The sequence below is a fragment of the Gracilinanus agilis genome, chromosome 2 (genome assembly GCF_016433145.1).
Source record: "Gracilinanus agilis isolate LMUSP501 chromosome 2, AgileGrace, whole genome shotgun sequence".
NCBI lineage: Eukaryota > Metazoa > Chordata > Mammalia > Didelphimorphia > Didelphidae > Gracilinanus > Gracilinanus agilis.
This window is the reverse complement of record NC_058131.1, coordinates 365,071,738-365,093,528: the sequence shown is the minus strand read 5'-3', so window position 1 is coordinate 365,093,528 and position 21,791 is coordinate 365,071,738. Positions and strand designations below refer to the sequence as shown.

General features: G+C 40.4%; 1 protein-coding gene across 1 annotated transcript in view; it reads right to left on the bottom strand.

Moving 5' to 3' along the window:
- Window positions 1-21,791, bottom strand: part of STK10 (serine/threonine kinase 10) — a 141,422-nt gene that overhangs the window by 99,477 nt on the left and 20,154 nt on the right. Inside the window, exon 2 of the mRNA XM_044664452.1 lies at window positions 6,572-6,736. Within this exon, the coding sequence (XP_044520387.1) occupies window positions 6,572-6,736 (165 nt within the window). The remainder of the gene's footprint in view (window positions 1-6,571; window positions 6,737-21,791) is intronic.

The window sequence follows — 21,791 nt, the reverse complement described above, 5'->3', positions numbered from 1 at the left end:
AAGAGATATGTGATTGTCATTTCTATTATATTGGTTCTGTGTACCCAGGAGCATTTTAGATCTGTATTTGTGTGAAGTAACTGTAATTTGCTAGTACATTCCTACAATCTAAACTGCCAAGATATGTGACATTAAAGATTATTCTAAAAAAAAAAACAAAAAGCTACTTGCCTTGGGCAACACAACTTTTAAGGTATCTACTGCAGTATTCGAACTCAAGTCTTCTGACAATGTCAGGGTTGTCTTCCTGGCCTCTACAACTAGTACACAGTCAGGCACAAAAGGGGCACTTAATAAATGCTTGTTGACAGCCACGCCACTGCTGGATTTATACCCCAAAGAGATCATAAGGAAAAAGACATGCACAAAAATATTTATAGCCGCGCTCTTTGTAATGGCAAAAAACTGGAAAATGAGGGTATGCCCTTCAATTGGGGAATGGCTGAACACACTGTGGTACATACTGGTGATGGAATACTATTGTGCTCAAAGGAATAATGAACTGGAGGAATTCCATGTGAACTGGAATGACCTCCAGGAATTGATGCAGAGTGAAAGGAGCAGAGCCAGAAGAACATTAAACACAGAGACTGATACACTGTGGAAAAATCGAATGTAATGGACTTCTCTACTAGCAGCAATGCAATGATCCAGGACAATTCTGAGGGACTTATGAGAAAGAAAACTAGCCATGTCCAGAGAAAGAACTGTGGGAGTAGAAACACAGAAGAAAAATAACTGCTTGAACACATGGATTGATGGGGATATGATTTTGGGATGTAGAATCTAAACGACCACCCCAGTGCAACTATCAATAATATGGAAATAGGTCTTGATCAATGACACATGTAAAACCCAGTAGGATTGTTTGTTGGCTACAGGAGGGGGGTGGGAGGAGGGGAGGGAAAGAACATAAATCATGTAACCATGGAAAAATTTTCTAAAAAATTTTTAAAAAATTAAAAAAATTCACACAGACAAAAAATAAAATGCTTGTTGAATTAATGGGATTGAACTAATAAAATTCTAGATTCTAAAGCTAGCTTCCTAGTGGCTCCACCATTCACCATGTCATACTTTTACATAATTAACTGGCTTTCATAATGTGTGACATATTAAGCACATAGAATCCAAGTCCAAATATTTTACAGGGAATGTTTTTAAATCTACCTAAAATATTTAGGGAGACCCAGTGGTTTACAAGTCCTATTTCCCATTCTGAATATAGTTTAAAGGGGCAGCTAGGTAGCTCAATAAATAAAGAGCCAGGTCTGAAGATGAGAAGTTCTGGATTCAAATCATACCTCAGATACTTCCTAGCTGCATGAGCCTGGACAAGTCATTTAACATCAATTGCTAGCCTTTATTGTTCACTTGCCTGGAGACCAATACTTAGTATCAATTCAAAAAAAGAAGGTAAGGGTTTATTTTTAAATTATTTTTTAATAAGAATATAGTTTAGTAGAGTCAAGAGCCCTAGGTGTACTGAGAACTAGGAGTGCTAAATTTTATCCTCAGTTCTGCTACTAACTTAGGTTGGTGACCGTGGTCGAGTCAGATAAGCATAATTTTTCCCCATGTCTGATATGAGAATAATATATAATGGCTGTAAAAATCACATATCAGGATAAAAAAGTGAAGTGAGCAAGGAACTATTCTATACAAAGACCAGGACTCCACTGCCCACACATGCCCTGCCTCCCCAAGTCATAGGTCAGGATTGCAGTTTGACCTGGATCAGCATTTCCTTTTTTGAAATGTTTGTTTTGAACTGAAGTCCAGAAAAGTCTGATGTCATCCCTTTCTGCCAATAATTCCCCCCGAATAATTTCAGCATCCAAGAAAATTGTGAGTGTTGTTAACCCTAAAGGACTTCCCCCAGAAATTGTTCTCCAAATCCATTTATTCACAGGTATTATTAAAATACCTGTGTACTATGTACAAAGTACTATGAAAATTACTAGGTAGTTAGGAATTAGGTGATTGGGAAAACAAATGATGGCTTTTGGAATTCCAACATCTCAGAGTTGGCAGGAATATAAAAATATACAACCTTTATGGAACTTAAATGTATCTGGGGAAATAAGACACACACCTGAGATGTATTACATTTGAAAAATGAAATGATTAAAAGTATATATAGATAGAATTATGTATATAGAACAAAAATTCTAGCTTAGGGAGGATTACTGTTAGAGGAAGAGAGAGATAAAAGAGGAAAGAGGGAAAGAGATGAAGGGATTGGAGGAGAAAGAGAGACAGTAGCAGGGAGAGAGCTGGAGTGCCAATGAAAGAGCATATCAGGACATACTTCATGAGAGAGGTATAATTTTAGAAAGGTCTTGAAAAATGGGTAGGTTTCTGAGATGAAGTCAGTTTTTAAGCCTTATGGTGTTTTGTGAATGTGAACTATTATTGTTATTATAAATAGAGGGGACATTTCGAGTATTAAGAATAGCATGGGCATGATTGGCAAAAAGCTCCGGAAAGCCAGAGGGCAAAAAGCCAAAAAGTGGATGATTCATACAGAGATAAACCCATGAAAATAGGAAAGGCATTGGACTCAACACTAAGGACTTTGGACTTGACCCCAGTAATCAATGGGAACCATAGACAGTTTCTTGAGAGAAGGACCAACATATTCAGAACTTTGCATTAAGAAAATTAACCTGGAAGCATATGCAGGACTGGATGAAGGTGAGAGATCTAGGAGACTCTCAAAGCCAAATGGGATTGAGATAAGGGCCTGATCTAAACTGGTAGTTGTGGAAATGGAAAGGAAGAAAAGAATAGGATAAAGATTACAAAGAAAGGATCCGAAGACTTTTGAGAGGGACAAGTAGGTGGCTCAATGGATTGAGAGCCAGGCCTGGAGATGGGAGGTTCAAAGCTGATCTCAGACACTTTCTAGCTGTGTGACCCTGGGCAAATCACTTGACCCCAATTGCCTAACTCTTACCATTCTTCTGCCTTGGAACTCATACTTGGTGTCCATTCTAAGACAGAAGGTAAGGGTTTAAAAAAAAATAACTTGGAGGCTGATGAAATGTGGTAGGTAAATGAAAGGATGGAGTCAAAGTTGCTTCCACAGGGCTTTAGTCTTGCTTCTCCCAGGAAGATCCAATAATCGAGGGTAAAACCCAGATGAAAGAAAATGGAGTAAAGAAATACAAGAGGCCAGAATTCCTTAGATCACTGGACAATGAACAAATATTTGAATTCCTGGATTTGTTCAGATGAAAATCTCAAGTAAAATCCACATTCAAGACTGAGGCTGAAGTGGCAGTAGTGTTGGGGTGGGAATGGAGAGTGACTTTTAAAATCATTTTGGTCTGTACAAACTTTACAATCACAATCATCTCCCTTTGTGTTTTTTTTTTAAACCCTTACCTTCCATCTTGGACTCAATACTGTGTAATGGCAAAAGAGTGGTAAGGGTAGGCAATGGGGGTCAAGTGACTTGCCCAGGGTCACACAGCTGGGAAGTGTCTGAAGCCAAATTTGAACCTAGGACCTCCCATCTCTAGGCCTGGCTCTCAATCCACTGAGCTACCCAGCTGCCCCCTCCCTTTGGTTTTGAGTGTTACTCTATCTTTGGGTAGAATATTTCCTTCGTGACTAAGATTTCATGGAAAATCAGGATTCCTTTCATCTCTAAAGACAAAAGACCATAAGAACTGCCATTTTGGATCAGACTGCTAGTCCCATTAAATCCCAAATTCTACTTCTGGGTATATTTCCTTCTTTGGGAGAAGCATATATCCCCTCCCTGACATCAACCTTAAAATGTTATGGGCGCTCCATTCATTCATCCATCCATTTATTTATTTATTCATTCATTCATTCATTCATGCATTTATTTATTTATTTATTCATTCATTCATTCATTCATTTATTTATTTATTCATTCGTTTGTTTTTTTTATTCATTCATTCGTTTGTTTGTTTATTTGGTCATTTATTTATTTTTTATTTATTTAGATAACAAATTTCCATGGGAGTTTTCCAGAAGTTATATAATCCATATTGTCTCCCTCACTTCTTCCCTACCCTCTCCAGGAGCTGGCAAGCAATTCAACTTGGGTTATACATCAAACATGCTTTTAACTAATATCCATTCATTTTAGTCTAGGGCTCTTAACTCTAGGATCCATAAATTCCTAGGGAACCTATGAACTTAAATGGGAAAAAATATATAACTGCCTTCCTTTGTAATCCTATGTATTTTATTTTATACATTTCAAAGTATTGTTCTGAGAAGGGATCCGTAGGCTTCACCAGACTGTCAAAGAGGAGGAGGTTCATGACCCAGAAAAGGTTAAGAACTCCTTTTCTAGCTCCTATTTATATCTGGTGACTAATCTAATCTCCATCCTTGTAGTTAGGTTGTGGAAGAACAAGCCTAAAGAAATAAAAGTCATGAAAGTCTTTCCCCAGAGAATATATTCAGACCCTTGGAAAGAAAGGAAAGAAGAACTGACCCAAAGGAAAGGGTCAGCTAAGGGCTTCTTCTATTTACTCACTCTGAGGGCATAAGCATGTTTTGGGAAATATTTTTTAACTGAAGTTTTTGACATTAAAAAAAAAAGCAGAAGTGATGATAAGAAATCATCAGGAGGATTTTACTAAGATTACAGATTCCGGAAGAAAAGCTGATCTCGTGGTTTTTGGCTAACTTCCACATGGCAGGCCAAGGGAAAGTGCCTAGTCACTCACTCACTGTGCATGGTGGGGTATGTTTGAGGATGGAGCATGCTGTCCCATGCCACCAGGTTGCTTTGCAAGAAAAATTTTAGAGGGAAAGTTGAACAAGAGAGTTCCCAACCCACAGAACAAGATAGTTCTCCAGGAATAATTCTTTGATCCCTTTCAGCTATTTTCAAGCCATTTTCAAGAGAAGTCAGAAAATACCACATATAAAATAGCAACATTTTGGGTTATATTGGCCCATACTGAGAACACAAGAGTTTAATTCAATGGAGATAGATAAGAAGTATTGATATATAAACAATTACTTGAATTTATTATAACATGTAATTGGTAATAAATAAAAAACTAAGAGATTTTTAAAAATTACACTCTCATATGTCAAAATCCAGGTATATTGCTTGACAATTTAGAAACCTAATTTCATCTGTTGTGTTAAATGTAATAGTTTTCGATCTCAAAATTAAAACATCTAAAGGGTAAATATTACTGTCTATTTTCCACCTAAAGTCTTTTCCTTAGGGGCAGTGTTAAAGCACTAATACCACGCTTCTGGAATCCATCCCTCTACCAGTAACTATAGACAGAAAAGTGTTACTAAACTAAATTCCTTCTGATCCTTTCCACACTGGCATCCGCCCCCAGTTCTCCACTGAAAACAAATTTGTTAAGGCGGCCAAGACCGTCCCTAGTGCCAAAAGCAAAAGTCATTCCTCCTTTGCCACCCTCCTTGACCTTTCTATATCTCCTCCTCAACATCTTGTCTGTTCTTGACCTCCAGGACACAGTACTCCTTCAGTCTGCTGGTCACTTGTACATTGTGACTTTTGAAAGATCCTTCTTCAAACCATCCCAAGAACTGAGTCCCTGGTCCCTTTTTCTTTTGACTATGTTCCAAGATGCTCTGAGCAATGTTCATAAGATCACCTGACAATAGATTTAGAGATGGAAGGAACTTTAGAAGCCATCTAGTTCACCGCTGCATTTTCCAGATGAAGAAATTAAGGCTAACTGACTTTAACAAGGTCATTTGTACAGTTAGTGACAGAGGCAGGATTTGAATCTAGGTCCTCTGACCCCAAAGTCAGTGCTGCCCCACTATACCACAACCTCCACATAAGGATTACACATCATGCTATTTCTTTTCTCTTTTTTTTTTTCTCCTTAAAACCTTATCTTCTGTCTTAGAATTGATACTAAGTTGACAGAAGAACAGCAAAGGCTAGGCAATTGAGGTTAAACAGCTAAGAAGTATGTGAAGCCACATTTGAATCCAGAACCTCCTTCTCTAGGCCTGGTTCTCAACATACTGAGGCTCAATATACCAAATTACTCCCCGCTAAACTATTTCTTTTCATTCTATTTCTTGATTCCTGAATGTATTTACTTCTTTTGGTACCATATTGCATTTTATTAATGGGATATATTTGGGTTAGCTATTCATTGCTAGCTCTTCAGTACTGTGGAGGTCTTTCACTGTTGCCTGCAATTATCTTCTAACACCAAGGACTGACATGCAAGAAATAACTGTTATAATTAAAATAAATAGAGATGGATATTACAAGAAGTATGAATATTTTAATTAAGGCCATGTTGGTAAAATTCCAAATAACACATGGCAAAAAGGGGGGCAGCTGGATAGCTCAGTGGATTGAGAGCCAGGCCTAGAGACAGGAGGTCCTAGGTTCAAATCTGGCCTCAGACACTTCCCAGCTGTGTGACCCTGGGCAAGTCACTTGACCTCCCATTGCCTACTCTTACCACTCTTCTGCCTTGGAGCCAATACACAGTATTGACTCCAAGATGGAAAGTAAGAGTTTAAAAAGAAAAGAAAAAATAAATGGCAAAAAGTACAATGCTCTTACCCACAGCTTCCCGTCATGGTAGAAGGCACCCAGTAGCTTCACTATGTATGGATGATCACATGTAGCCAGGATTTCTATCTCCACTATGTAATCTTCCAGCTCCTCCTCACTCTTGGTTTCGATGACTTTGGCAGCAGCCAGTGCACCCGTCTCCTTGTTCTTGGCCTGGAAGACAGAAACCCTCCAGAAAATAAGCAGCTTGGTTTACCCAAGGTGGTAGCTCTTCAGATTCACCAATGGCCAAATATCACATTATTCAATTCTATTCTTTATCAGAGTAAGACTATGAGAAAGGATTGAAGACTGTTTTGACAAAGAGCAAAGCATCATTGGTTCACAGAGCTAGAGAAGGCTGGGAGGGGCTTCAGAGGTCATCTTGTTGGACCCCTTCATTTTACTGATAAAGAAACTGAGACTCAGAGAGGTTAAGTGATTTGTCTTAGGTCACATAGGTAAAGGAGCAGAACCAGGATTCCAAGAATCATCAGCACTAGAGTTGGAAGAGATCTCAGGGAGTAAAAGAATCTCTAACTCCAAAGGAAGCCCTCATTCCACTGTGTCACAATACCTTGCACAGACTAAGAAAGCCATCAAGTCCTATCCTGAGCCCAAGACAAGTACTTAACCAATACCCTGGGGAAGAATACTACTGATTTTCCTAAAATGACAAGTAGGAAAATTATGTCTTTCTGTCTTTTATTATAAACATGAAAATGTTTAAATAAAAAATTTTTTTAAAAAAGAAGCTAAGCTAACACTTGCACAGTATTAATAACAGGGCAGAAATATTCAGTAACATTAACCAAGATATAAATGGTTTGATGTCTATTATGTTCTTTTTTTGTTGTTGAATTTCCTAAGATTTTATTTTCCACCATGTTCCTTTGCGGTCTGCCTATCTTAACTTCTTCCTAAATTTATCTTTTAACTTATTTAAATTTATTATGTAATATTTTCTATTGTAATAATAACAAATTAATTCCATTATATATAATAATATAAATTAAATTTATCTTATTCTACAAAAGGGCCTGGTAAATTCACTTGCTACCATTATAAAGATTTTCAAAAATTTTACTGGAAGTAACCAGACTCATTTATCACCATCTTATCCTTTTCAGAAGGAAAAATTAGAATTTTTAGAAGTTCACTCAAAACATCATAAAATCTCACCCTCACAGCCTTTAACTGCTGATGTTGCACAATTTCATTTCCCAGAAAACAAGTTCTTTTCCAGCTGAAAAGTCAATATTATTTTTTTTAACCCTTACCTTCTGTCTCAGTATCAATCTAAGACAGAAGAGAGGTAAAGACTCCACGGTGCTGTCTAGCTGTTCTACCTCTGACCAATTCTGTTTGTCCAGTTCAAGTGTAAAGAAGAAGCTGAAGCCCCTAATCTCTTTGCTGGGGATAGGAACCCACTACCAAGAAGAATGGAAGCTCCTTCTTCACCGTTTGGTTTTTGTCTTTACCTCCCCAGTGCCTTTCCTAGGACTTTACACATAAGGCAATTGTGGGTTCAAAATGAAGTTCCCACTCCACCAGACATGACTGCAATCACACTGGGCAAAGGCACACCCGAGTGCCAGACATTAATAAGGCACACAGCTTTTTCTGTGTTGACCAAAGAGGAATGTTTCTCCAACAAGGTGGGTGGAAGGGCACCACACCATTGCTCATTTTCCAGGTGGAGTCAAATATACATTGCTTGCATGCCTGAATGGGGTTATTGACATCTGAGGTTGGCTTCCAACTCTGCAGTAAGCCATACTGCCTATGTAAACACCCAAGGAATGTTGGCATGGTAGATTTCTCTCTTATTTCAAAAGGGGCTAGGGAGGGAAAGATCAGGCAAAATGGGCAGGTCATTGAAAATCTGGCTCATTAAGTGATTTAGTTAAAATTAAAGACTTTTTAAATTTTATTTCCCAAAAGCTAAGGGAAAAAAATTTAAGACGATATATATCATTTTGCCTACTTATACCAAGGAGATGATTGTGTGTCATTTTCAGTGTGGAATGGAGAAAGAAACACCTGAGCAGCTGAAACAGTGAACACCGAACAATGGCGCTGGATTTAGAGTCAGGGCATCTAGATTTGAATCTCACTTTTACACCACTTAAGACTTGTGAAACTCTCTAAGGTTACCTTCCATCTGTTTTGTAACTTGTATCTCACCCTCATATATGATTTCCCTCATTAGAATGCGAGGTCCTTAAGGACAGGGTCTGGATTTGTTTTTTCTTGGGTTCTTTAGTGCCTGAAACAAAGTAAGCTTTTTTTTTTTTAACCCTTTTCTTTCATCTTAGAATCAATACTAAGCATTGGTTCTAAGACAGAAGAGCAGTAAGGGTTATACAATAGGGGTTAAGTGACTTGCCCAGAATCATACAGTTAGGAAATATCTGAGGTCAAATTTGAACCCAGGACTTCCCTATCTCCAGATCTGGTACTCTATTCACTGTGCCACCCAGCTGTCCCTGATTCTATGTTTTTTTTTCTCTTTGAGATCTTACTGACCTTCTCAGCCAATATATTGCCCCTTAAATTTGAGAGAGTGAATAAACATGAGAATACCTTGGAACTTCCTGATTCCTTGGGCAAGTCACCACCTCAGTAAACCTCAGTGCTCCCTCTAGTGTAAGCCTGTCCTCCTTGGCCTGTCTCCAAGGACTGTGGTCAGGATCAAATGACAGCAAATATGTCAGAGTTTCTGAAGATTATCATGTATTATGTATTTCCTCCAGTATTCCAAGGAGGAAAACAATATGCGCAATGGCAACAACAATGCAAATGAAAAGAATAATAAACATGAAAGGTCATCTAATTGTAGCATTGTGGAAAGAGGTCAGAGGCCTGAGGCTGGATTCTGCCATTTTGGATGGGTGTGACCTCGTGCTGATTACTTAACTCAGGGCTTCATTTTCCAAATCTGTAATATGAAGGAGTAGGACTACATTATATGTAAGGTCCCTTCCTGCTCTAATTCCATTTGCTAGAAACCTGTACCCAAGCAGGAGTGGGTGGAGAGGGCGTCCCCCAGGGTACCTTCAACAAATGGACACTGAGCATCTGAGTCTGAAGTCAGAGAACCCCACCTCTGCCATTTGTTATCTCATGTAACCTTAGGCAACATGCTTCAGTTTTCTTGGCATGAGGTTCCTCATCTTGTGGGGGTTGGAGGAGAGGACCTTTGATGTCCCTTTCATCCAGGGTTTTGATCCTATGATCTCCAGTGATGGGCAAGTCAAGTTGAACTATAGATTCTATGTCAGAGCTTTCTCATCTCCCCCATGGAGCTGGGCATATACAAAATGCTAGCTAAATACTTAGTGAGTTGAGTTTGGAACTAAATCTCAAACTAGTTTAGGGACCAGGAAACCCCTCAAGGGAGACAGAGGAAAAAAAGAGGCTTTATGTTCATGTGGTTTAGCCTAGGAACTGAAGGCTTTGCAAATTGTTTCTAAATGAAGACTTCAAAGAAGTGGCTATATTTGGAAAGGAACACAATTCATGTTTCCTTTTTCCCATTGAATCACAGAATCTGATATTAGTTCTATGACGTGACTCTACTTCAGCTGTCCTCCTCTTCTCCTCCCCACCCCATTCTCCACATTTCAAAATCTTTGGATTGGCATTTTAGCCCCATTTCTTCTACCCTTCACATATGATATCTCTTCTTCATGTAATGCCACCTCCATTCAGCCATCATTTCCCATACAAACCCTTGACCTCCATCCTCTGAAACCAGCTTGGGATCTGATAGACCAGCTTTTGGCCTTATCTTGCCTAGATCCAAAGCTGCCAAGGTACCCACCCACCTTCCCCACCACCCTATGTACATCCATACACACATATATGCGTTCGTTCTCTCTCTCTCTCTCTCTCTCTCTCTCTCTCTCTCTCTCTCTCTCTCTCTCTCTCTCATCTCCCCACCGTAGGAACTGCCTTACTTGATCATATTTTTATTCTCAATGATAAGCATTGACTGACTGACACCTAATAAATAATAAACATTCTATCTCTCTCCAGGATGCTGTCACTACTTCCCAAAGTATGTTCATCTTCTCTGCTGCATGATGTTTACCCTGCTGGAAATGTCCTTCCTACTTGTCCCTCCTCTCTCTGCTCATCCTAGACCACAGAGATCTTGAAATCCTCCATGATCACATCAGCACTCATTTGGCACATTTTGTCACTACACGTGTATGAACTTCTGGAGGGAAAAGAACCTCTCTTACATACCTTCTGGCCACCTCTTCTTTAACCCCTATGCACAAAGGGCAACAACTGGCACAAAGTCCTCCCCCACTGAGTATTTGAAGACTAAAACAAAAAGCTTTTCTAAGCTAAAAATCGTGGCAACTTAAGTCTATCATCCAGGGAAGCAGGAAAATCCAAAGGCAATCCCAAAGAGATAAAAAGGGGAAAGGACCTACTTGTACAAAAATACTTAAAGCAGCGCTTTTTGTGGTGGCAAAGAATTGGAAATTGAGGGGTTGTCCTCAACTGGAGAATGGCTGAACAAGTTGTGCTATATGATAGTTATGGAATACTATTGTGCTATAAGAAATGACAAGCAGGATGATTTCAGAAAAATCTGGAAAGACTTATATGAACTGATCCAAAGGGAAGTAAGCAGAACACTGTACACAATGACAGCAATATTTCTTGATAAACAACTGTGAATGACCTAGTTACTCTCAGCAATGCAGTGATCCAAAACAATCCCAGAAACTCATGAAGAAAAATGTCACAGACCCTCTGAGAACAATCTGAATACAGATTGAAACATACTTCATTTCATTTTCTTCTTTTTTTTTTTCTAAAACTAGAAGAACTCTTCTACAAAAAGACTAATATGGAAAAATGTTTTACATGATTGCACATGTGAATCTATATCAAACTGCTCCTTGCCATCTCAGGGAGCAGGGTCAGATGAAGAGAGAGAATTTGGAATTAAAAACTTTTAAAAAATGAATGTTTAAAAAATTGCTTTTACATATATGGGGGGGGAGGGGAAATGTTTTTATATCCTAAGATGAGAAGGAAACAGTATATGGAGAATTCTATACAGAAATTACCATAGCAGCCACAGAGAAGTGACATAGTGTCCCAAAGGAGAAACTTTCTGCAGTGGCTTCTTGGCTGGCCCTAAGTACATAATGTTTCTCTGCTGCTAGAATAGAAGCCAGCACCTTTTACTGATCCAGGAAAGGAGTCCATAGAGTCCATAAAGGAGTAGGAAAAATGGTACCAGGAATGCTATTGCCTCCAGGAAGACTTTTCTGATTTCCACCCACATTCACTAATAACATTTTTTGCAATGAAATTTCCCAGAGCATTTTGTACGCACTTCTCCAATGCTCTTATTGCATATTAATTTGAGTCAAAATGATTTGTGTGTGTTATATTCCCCACACAAGAAAGACTCTATGCTCCATGAGGACAGGGACACCATCCTATACAAACTATTTAAACTACATAGTGCTTTGCATGTGGGTGGCAATTTTAAAATGGTTTTGTTGTTGTTTTAAAGTCTTACCTTCTCTGTCTTAGTATCAATTCTAAGACAAAACATGGCAAGGGCTAGGCAAATGGAGCTAAGAGACTTGTCCAGAGTCACAGAGCTAGAAGTGTCTGAGGCCAGATTTGAACCTAGGTCCTCCTGTCTCCAGGTCTGGCTCTCTATCCACTGAGCTACCCAGCTGCCCCTAAAAAAATGTTTTGTTTTGTTTTTCATTTTAACTGAAGTAGAGCAAAATTAGCATAGCTAACTAGTATTTGTATAGTATTTGAAGGTTTGCAAAGCACTTTAATTCTCAGAACAACCTGGTAATTGGGTGTGATTATTATATAAGACTAAGAGAGATTTGCCCCAGGGTCATACGGCTTGTAAGTGTCTGAGGTCAGATTTGAACTTGGGCCTTCCTGCCTAGAAGTCCATCACTCTACTCAACTCACCAAAACAGTGAAATGTCTCAGAAGGTTAGAGAAAAAACCTTCAAGTCAGGGTCAGTAGTGCCAAAAACAACAGAAGAAAGGGGGACGTCAACTAGGCATTTGTGGTGTGGTAGAGAGCACTGGACTTGGAGCCGAGAGACCTGGCAGCAGCCACTAGGCCACCTCAAACAGGTGACAGCCTTTCGGGCTCTCCAATTGCTCATGCATGAATGCTGAGATTGGCCTAGAGGACTGACCTCTAAGGTCCCAAGAGCTCTGGTCTTCAGGGATTCTGAGCAGAGCAAGATTTAGCCAGGGAGAGAGCGCTAGTGAATTTAGAGCAATCTGGGTGGAGTATGGAAATAAAATGAGGTTACGAGTGTGGGTGGTGAGGAAGTGGGGATGGTCTATTCAAGATGAGTCATGAAGGGCAAGAGCTATGGGGTCATCTACTAAATCACAGACTACTAAACTATAAAATCTTGGCTCATTGTCTTCAACCATCCCTTACCCCTCCGCAACATTGGATATGATAGGTGCTGGATTGAATTAGTTAGCATGGCTGCCGGAAAACTTTACATGATGGACAGAGGATTAACCAACCAATAAACATTTATTAAGAAACAAAGGAAAAGGGAAATGAGAATGGAGTAGGGTTCCTCCTGAATCAGAAGGGAAGGGTGGACAGTTAGGTAGCACAGTGGATAGAGCAGCAGGCCTGGAGTCTGGAGGATTTGAGTTAAAATCTTGCCTCAGACAATTCTTAGCTGCGTGACCCTGGGCAAGTCACTTAACCCCCACTGCCTAGTCCTTACTGCTCTTCTGCCTTGGAACCAATACACAGTACTGCTTCTAAGACAGAGGGTAAGGGTTTTTTTAAAAATTGATACTAAGACAGAAGGTAAGGACTTCAAAAAAAGGAAGAAGGGAAGGGGATCCAGAAGGCAGATGTAAAGCATTAGTTCAAAGGCTTTGACCCTAAAATCACAGGAATGCAGAAAGAGCAGACTTGCACAGCTAACATTCTGAAGAGATAGTGTGCTCTATTCACTAGTGTTGAACTTGGAGTCAGAAGAGACTTGGGCACAGCTCTTGCTTCTGTTACTAGTCATGTAACTATGGGGCAACTCCCTCCCTCTGAGCCTTAGTTACCTCATCTATAAAATGGGCATTCTTATCCAACTCACTAATATGATGAGCTAGGCAGCTAGGCGGTACAGTAGACAGAATACCGGGCCTGGAGTCAGGAAGACTTGAATTCATATTTGGTCTCAGGTATGTCCTGGCTGTATGACCCTGGTCATAGCTGTGTTTGTCTCAGTTTCCTCATCTGTAAAATGAGTTGGCAGTATCTGCCAAGAAAATCTCAAAAAGGGATCATGAAATAACCAGAATGTGAGGGCACTGTGTGAAGGTGCTAGAGAGCCTCTTTATCCCTCTCCAAAAAAGGAAACCATCCCATCAGATCCTTAAACTCAAAGAATTGATATTCTATTGGGAAATTCCACATGGGCAGAGAGAAATAAACATCTGATACTTTGAGGACAGAATGCTAAAGACTAAGGAGATCAAGAAAATATTTCTATAGAAGGAAGCATTTGAGCTGAGAATCCTTATTTTCCATCAAGGGTTAAGAGGCAGAAGTGAGGCTGGAGTCTATTCCAGGTCCATGGAAATAAAAGATGAGTGCTTTGCAAACCTTAAAACATGACACCTAAGTAATTATTTGTTATTGTTCAGTTGTTTCGGTTGTATCTGACTCTCCGTGACCTCATTTGGGGTTTTCTTGATAAATATAGCAAAGTGATTTTCTATTTCCTTCTCCGGCTCATTTAACAGATGAGCAAACTGAGGCAATCAAGGTGAAGTGACTTGCCCAGGGTCACATAGCTAGTAAGCCTCTGAGGCCAGATATAAACCCAGGTATTCTGCTTCCAGACCTAGGGATAGTAGTAAGATAGGGGATAAAATACTGGGCTTATAGTCAGGAAGACTGGGGTTCCACATCTAACCTCTGACATTATTAGCTGTGACCCCACATGAGTCATTGCGCCTTAGGCAAGACATCTTCCAAGTGCTTCCAAGGTTCCAAGGTTGGTGAGGGGAGTTCCCCACCTGAGGAAATCCCAGATGTTTTACAGACAATACTCTGAGGGAGGAGGAGGAGGATGTGAGGTAGCCAGTCAGTGGGGTACAAGGGAAAGCTAGAAAGGACCTTCCAGCTCAGGGGAGGGGAGGGAGCTGACCGAGGGTGTGGGGGGCCAAAGGCACACATGGGCGGAATAGTGGGCCATTGTTGCCTCTGACATCATATGCTCCCACCAGACTGCTAGAGCCAGGGCACAGTGAATGAGGGGAAGCTCTTGCCTTCCTTCAAGGCTCAGCCAATGACTAATGGCCTGAGCCTACACCCTGTGCACAGGAAGCACCCCTCACACAGCAAGACTACTGTGTTTTCCGCTGGGAGAAAACCTCCATAGGAAGAAATACAAGAACAATCTCTCTCTCTGTGCAGTTGTAGTTATGCTGATGTAGGTATGATTTGCAAGGAGGGTGGGAGGGGATTTTTCCCTGATCCTGGAATCCTTCCTCTACCCTAGTAGAGATTCATTTCTTCTCTAGAGTCTTGAAGCCTAGATCATTTATTGAAAATCCACTGTGTGCAAACAGTGTTACTAGAAGTTTTCTGGAAGATGCAAAGCCCTCAAAGGGACTATCTCTACCTTGAGAAGTTTATAATCCATATACTTAATCAGCAGATATTTACTAAGAACCATCTGTATGCTACCATTAGGTCAGGTTTCAAGGGGATAGGAAATGAAAATGAGATAGTTAGGTGATATAGTGGATAGAACACCACAGCTTAAAGTCAGAGGACTTTTTCTGAGTTCAAATCTAGCCTCAGACACTTCCTAACTGTGTGATCCTAGACAAGTCACTTAACCCCCACTGCCTGTCCTTACCACTCTTCTATCTTAGAACCAATGCATTATATTGATTCAAAGATGGAAGGTAAGTTAAAAAAAAAAAAAGGATAATGTCAATCTGGAACATATGCAGAAGATAAAAATTTTCAAATTCTTTTTGAAAGGATGGAAGTTTGTTTTTGTTTTTTTTATCACTTGTTTCAACAGGTCATACAAAACCCCAGGGCACCAATCGAAATGAAATCCCCATAATATACAATCCTTAAGAAAAGGGCACAAAAGAATGACTGGCAGTTATGACAGTATTGTTACCATTTGCTGAAAGGACAGGTGTGTTTCATAGACAGATACTGATGCTGCTCAGTATTTTTGACCTGAGGCTTTTGGAAAAAACTGGTTGATGTTTTCATATGAACAGGAGTTATAGTAATTATGTATGTTGTTTTGTTGGTTCTGTAGAACTGATACCATTTTGCCTGGAGGACAGAAGTTTTGCAGGCACAGAGAAGCTATCTCCAGGTAGCTAAGGGAATATCATGTGGAAAAGGGACTAGACCGGTGTTTCTGGGTCCCAGAGGGGAGGACTAAGAGCTTTAAGAGAAAGAGAAACTTTTCAGTTGGATTTAAGGGAAATATCCTAACAGAGCTGTCTCAATAGGGAGTGGGTTGCTGCTTTGGTAGGTCATAAGTTTCCTTTCCTGGAAAGTTGGCTAACACTCTCAGGCGTGTTAGAAAGAGATCTTGCTCAGTGAAATGTTGAGAAAAACGACCAGGCAGCTATTGCTGTTGCTGCTGCTAAGATTTTGTTATTTCACAATTTTATGTGATCTGGCCTATGGGGAGTCTTCAAGCTTTTGCACCTATCTGAGAAGGTGATGTACTCAGATCATTACAAAAAATAAGTACATAAGACAAGTGCAACCAAACTTTTGTGAGACTTTGAGGAAAAGGGTGCTCATTACCATGTTGGGAGTCTGGGGCAAAGAGGAACCAAAGAAGGGTTACTACAGTAGGGCATAATTTAATTGGTTTTTTAAAACTGGCTAGAAATTCAATAGTCAGATGAGAAGGAGGGAGGGAAGGAGGGCACTTCAGGCAAAGGGAACAATGTGAGCCAAGGCACAAAGGTGGGATATCATCGGGTGAAGAAAGGAGTGCCAAGTAGTCCACTTGGGGATGGTGTGTAGAACATGTGAATGGGAATAGTATGAGATGAGCCTAGAAGTATATAGAAGGCAGTGCCAGATTGTGGAAGGCAAGACTTTACTCTGTAGGGAAAAGATTTTTGAATAGAGGAATGATATGAACAGATACAAGGAAGATAAGCCTAAAGGTAGTATGGAGGATAAATGAATAAACAGAACACTAAGTGCTTACACGTAGGAAGTACTGTGCTAAGTGCTAGGGATACAAATAGAAAAGCCAGACAGTCCCTGAACTCGTGGAGTTCATTTCCTAATGGAGAAGCCAACACATATCATCTTTAGGGTTTGAAGGCAAAGCAAATGTAAATCCTTCTAGTTTAATGTCATTCCCACTGATAAAATCATATCCGTTTCTGACACTGAACTATTTGATAGTGTCCCAGACTTTGGTGGCCAGAACTTTCCTTTCTGGGTCTTCAGTATCTGTAGCACCTGCAGGAACAGTTGCCACACTGCATCTACACAGGGGTGGCTCCCTAGAATAATGGCTGAAGGCATTGGGCTCTTGTGCATAATGCTCCACTTAAGGTTCTTGGGTTGAGGATCCTAGGCTGTCTCCATTACGGTCTAAGGGGAGATGGTGGCGGCAGTGGCGATGGTCTGACTTGCCTGGCACACGATGCCTCTTATTTCTCCCTTTCTACCATGCTGACTCAGTTAGGCTGACTTGCTTCCCTTCTATATGGTGTGGGTAGACTGTTGGTGGGGATAGCTGCCCTGTTTCTCCACAGGAGTCACCTCCTCAGAAGATAGTTAGGGGGGCAGCTGGGTAGCTCAGTGGAGTGAGAGTCAGGCCTAGAGACGGGAGGTCCTAGGTTCAAACCCGGCCTCAGCCACTTCCCAGCTGTGTGACCCTGGGCAAGTCACTTGACCCCCATTGCCCACCCTTACCAATCTTCCACCTATGAGACAATACACCGAAGAACAAGGGTTTAAAAAAAAAAAAGAAGAAGAAGAAGATAGTTAGGAAGGTTGGGCTCAAGGCAAGACTAGTAATCTCAGGATGCTGCCACTTCCAGGGCTCCCATGCCTACCTTTTGGTGGCAGTTGGTCAGCAGTTGTTACTGGTGGTAATGAGGAAGGGGATCTCCATCTCCAAATGATGTCTCCCTTTAGTAATAGCTGTGGTGGCTGAAAGTAGGTCTGACATTTTGGAGAATATTGCTATTTATGAAGCTCTTTGGCTCAGTGTTCTGGGTTGTCTCCATCAGAGTAAGAAGGCAAATGGTGGTCAAGGTGATGGTGTTGGTGGTAGTATGACTGCCTGGCCCATGATGCCTTCTATTCCTCCTTCAGGTACTTTGCTGCTTCAGCTACATTCGCCTGGCTGCCCTGTGTGTGGCATAGCCATGCCAAGGAATCTTCTTAATTACTCGGAGTAAACCAAGTATAGAGAGGGACTCAGGATACTATTTTAGAGTATTTTTCTTGGCCTTCCCTGGTCCAATTAAGGATTATGGGAGAAGGGAGAGGAGAAAAATGGAGGCAGGAAGACCATTAGGAGGCCACTGCAAAATCTACTTAGGTGGCTAGCAATGAAAGCAAATATCAAAATGGCAACAATGGGAATAGAGAGATGGTCACAAAAAATATTTTGAAATCAGAATGAAGAGATAACAAATTAAATGGGATAGACATGGAAGAGGGGAGAGTCAAAGATAATAACAAGGTTTTAACATGGGGGCCAGAAAGATAGTGGTGCTACTAAGGGCAATAATAAAGTCATAAGGAGGGGTCAGGTTTTAAGTAATAATCACAGGAGCATGAATTTTAGAGCTGAAGGAACTTTAGGTCATGTAGTCTAATTCCCCACCCCACCCTTTTTTTTTTTTTAAACAAATGAAGGAACTGAAACCTAGAGGGTGGGCCTGCCCAGGGTTACATAGTAAGTAAGCAAGACCAGAATAGAAACCCTTTTTCTACAACTCCTCTTTCCACTATTCCACTGCCTCCCAGAATACAGAATCAAAGGATCATAGATTTAGAGCTGTCGGGGAGCTTATAGGTCATCTAGTCCAGCCCACTCATTTTTTCCAGATGAGGAAACTGAAGTCTAGAGGTTAAGTGATTTGCCCAAGCTCATACAACTAGTAAGTGGAAGAGCCTGGATTCAAAAGTACCAGTAGGACATCCAGGGAGAGATATCTGTTAGACAGTTAGAAAACTAGGTGTGGCCCTTTGCTTCATTTGAGTTCAGTAACCAATGAGAGATAATGAGATAATGCTAGGAGCCCTACTCTCTCCTTTGAAGTCCTAGAGCTACTGAGAAATGGAATAGCATTGTCCTTTTCATTTGTACTTTTCTGTTCTAGATACAGGGAGGAGAAGCTCTGATTTGCCATAGAAAGCAAACCACAGGAATCCAGGAGTCTGAATCCAGGCTAAGTATTGCTGGAAAACCTACTATCAATGCTCTAAAGAGCAAGGAATGATCTTCAGAATGACCTTCTAGACCCCACACCAAGCGAAGGACTCATCTGGCAGTCATGCCATTATCTGCACATGAACTTGTTGGATCTCCTGCTAGGTAGCTACTGAGTCTACTTTTGAGCCTACTTCCCCAGGGACCAGGGTGGTTATAGGGGGAAAAGTACGTCCCAGGGGGAAACATGTATGTGTGGGAATATGTTTGTACTTTGTTCTTGCTATATCTTCAAGGTCCACATCACTTTGTAAAATAAAAAATATATGTGTGGAGTTCAAAAAAGAGAGATCAGGGTTGGAAAGAAGAGATCTTGAAGTCCTTCGAGACAGCTGAAGTGAGACGACTGAATGAGAATTGCTAAGGGGAAAGTATAATGAAAAAAAAAAAAAAAGGCTGAACATGGAAAATGGAATCAAGAAAAGGGTGAGGAGCCTAAGAAAAAGAACGCAAAGGAACAGTAAGAGTCAAAGGAGGAGATCCAGAAGCGTAGTGCTTTTTTCCAAAGTCATGGGAGAATTCATTAAATACAAAAGAAGCATTTTTTGACCTTTACCTTCTGCCCTAGAATCAAAACTAAATTCCAAGGCAGAAGAGCAGTAAGGGCTAGGCAATGGGGGTTAAGTGATTTGCCCAGGGTCACACAACTAGCAAGCATCTGAGGCCACATTTGAATCTAAGACTTCTTCTCTCCAGGCCCGGCTCTTCTAAGCCACCTAACCTGTGTATGTTTGGAATTGGGGAGATGCCATTTAAAAGTGTGTTACAAATTTCCTATGGACATGTGGGGACTGTGAGACTACATTTCCCGTGATTCCAATGGGTTTCCAGTTTTTAAATTCAGAGGAAGGCCTAGAGAAGGTCTCTTGATTTTCCTGGGTGGCTGGCTGGCATACGAGAGAAAGAGGATGGGCACCAGCGGTAAATTTAAAGATAGTCAAGCGTGGTCATATATATATATATATATATACATATATATATATATATATATTTATATTTTACCAACAAAGCCATGGCTATTAAAATATTAATTTCTCTTATACTATATGTCTTTATCATTTTTAATCTTAACACCTGCCTCATAAAGAAGCTTAGTTTTTCATTTTTATTATTTTTTTAACTGTGTTTACTGTGTGTTAAGACTTTGCTAAGTTCTGGAGATGCAACTGAAAAAAGCAGAAACAGTCATCCTCAAGAAGCTAACAATACAAGAAAGTGGGAGCCAGGGAGGAATATTTTAGTTTGTAAAGTTGCAGATTTGGTAAATGGAGAATGGAGCTACAGAGGAGTAGAGTGGCATGCCCTTTCCAGGAGCAATGGCATTACTGGTCTGGAAAAGCATGGGGAGGCAAAGGTCCATGGCCTAGGAGCAAAGCAAAGAAAAGCTGGGTCTGCTGAGATGTAATGGGCCACATGAAGCACTCACCAATGACATGGGGTCATTTTTTTTTTTTTTACTTTTAAAGAAATCTTTATTTAATAAATTTGTAGGACAGTCAACATTCAAACAGAATAGAAAAGAAAATCAGTGTTCACAGGGATTTACCAGTTTCATTCAGATTCAGACCACATGACACAAGTCTCACCTGCCCAATAAATTAAAAACAACAAGAACACGTAGAGTTATTGGGAAGTTATTGCACTGTCCTTTGCAAGACACCAAGATAAGGATAACTGTAGTCCAACTTTATCAGCAAATTGAACATTCTGTGTCTGGGGCACTTTAACATAGGCTCTCTGGCAGCTCCTCTGTGTCAACCTGCCTCAGAGCACTGAGCCAACAAGCAACAGAAATTTGTGTTTGCTTTTATTCCTTGAATTGTCTTACTTCAGAATGATGTTTAAGTGTAGTTGAATTTTCTCACATAACTCACAACTGAAAATTACAACTATAGTGGGTTAAGATATTGACCATTCAAGTTATTTTTTTTCCTTTCAATAAGCCCAGACAGAAGGCAATTGTTCAAAACTATATCCCACTTCAGTAGCAAGGTAGGGTTCAAAGGAGTAAGTCTTCCAGTCTTTGAAAGCAACTGCTTTTTCAAAGGGACACTGAGTTTGTTTGTTTGTGTGTTTGTTTTTCAACTCTTACTTTTTGTCTTAATAACAACTCTAAGACAAAAGGGTAAGGTCTAGGCAAACAAGGTTAAGGGACTTGCCCCTCTGAGTCACACAGTTAGGAAGAGTCTGAAACTACATTTGAACCCAGGTCATTCTGACTCCAGGCCTGGGACTCCAACCCATTTTGCCACCTAGCTGCCCCACCGTCACTCAAGCTTAACTAAGATACGCTAGAACTTCACTAAGAAGTCAGACCACAAGGCTTGGGACTTGAGGAAAAAGTAATCATGATTACTTTGATGGCAAAAATGAATAGTACCAACCAAGTGCTAAAGGAGATGGGAACAGATATCCTCTATGGTTCCATCTAGCTCTCTAAGGCTATGAAAGTTTCTTCAAAGAACATCTTTGCCAAACAGATTTCCATAACTGATGTGTATAATGTCACCAGATTTGAGAATGGGTTTTCATAATAACTGAGGGGAAAGATGGTATAGTAGAAGATAGCAATGGGTTTAGAGCCCCAAACCTAGCTTCAAATCCAGACTCTGCCCACCCCATTCCCTGTGTGACCTTGTTGTTGAGTCTTTTCAGTCACATTCAACTCTCTGTGACCCCATTTGGGATTTTCTTGGCCAAGATACTGGAATGGTTTACCACTT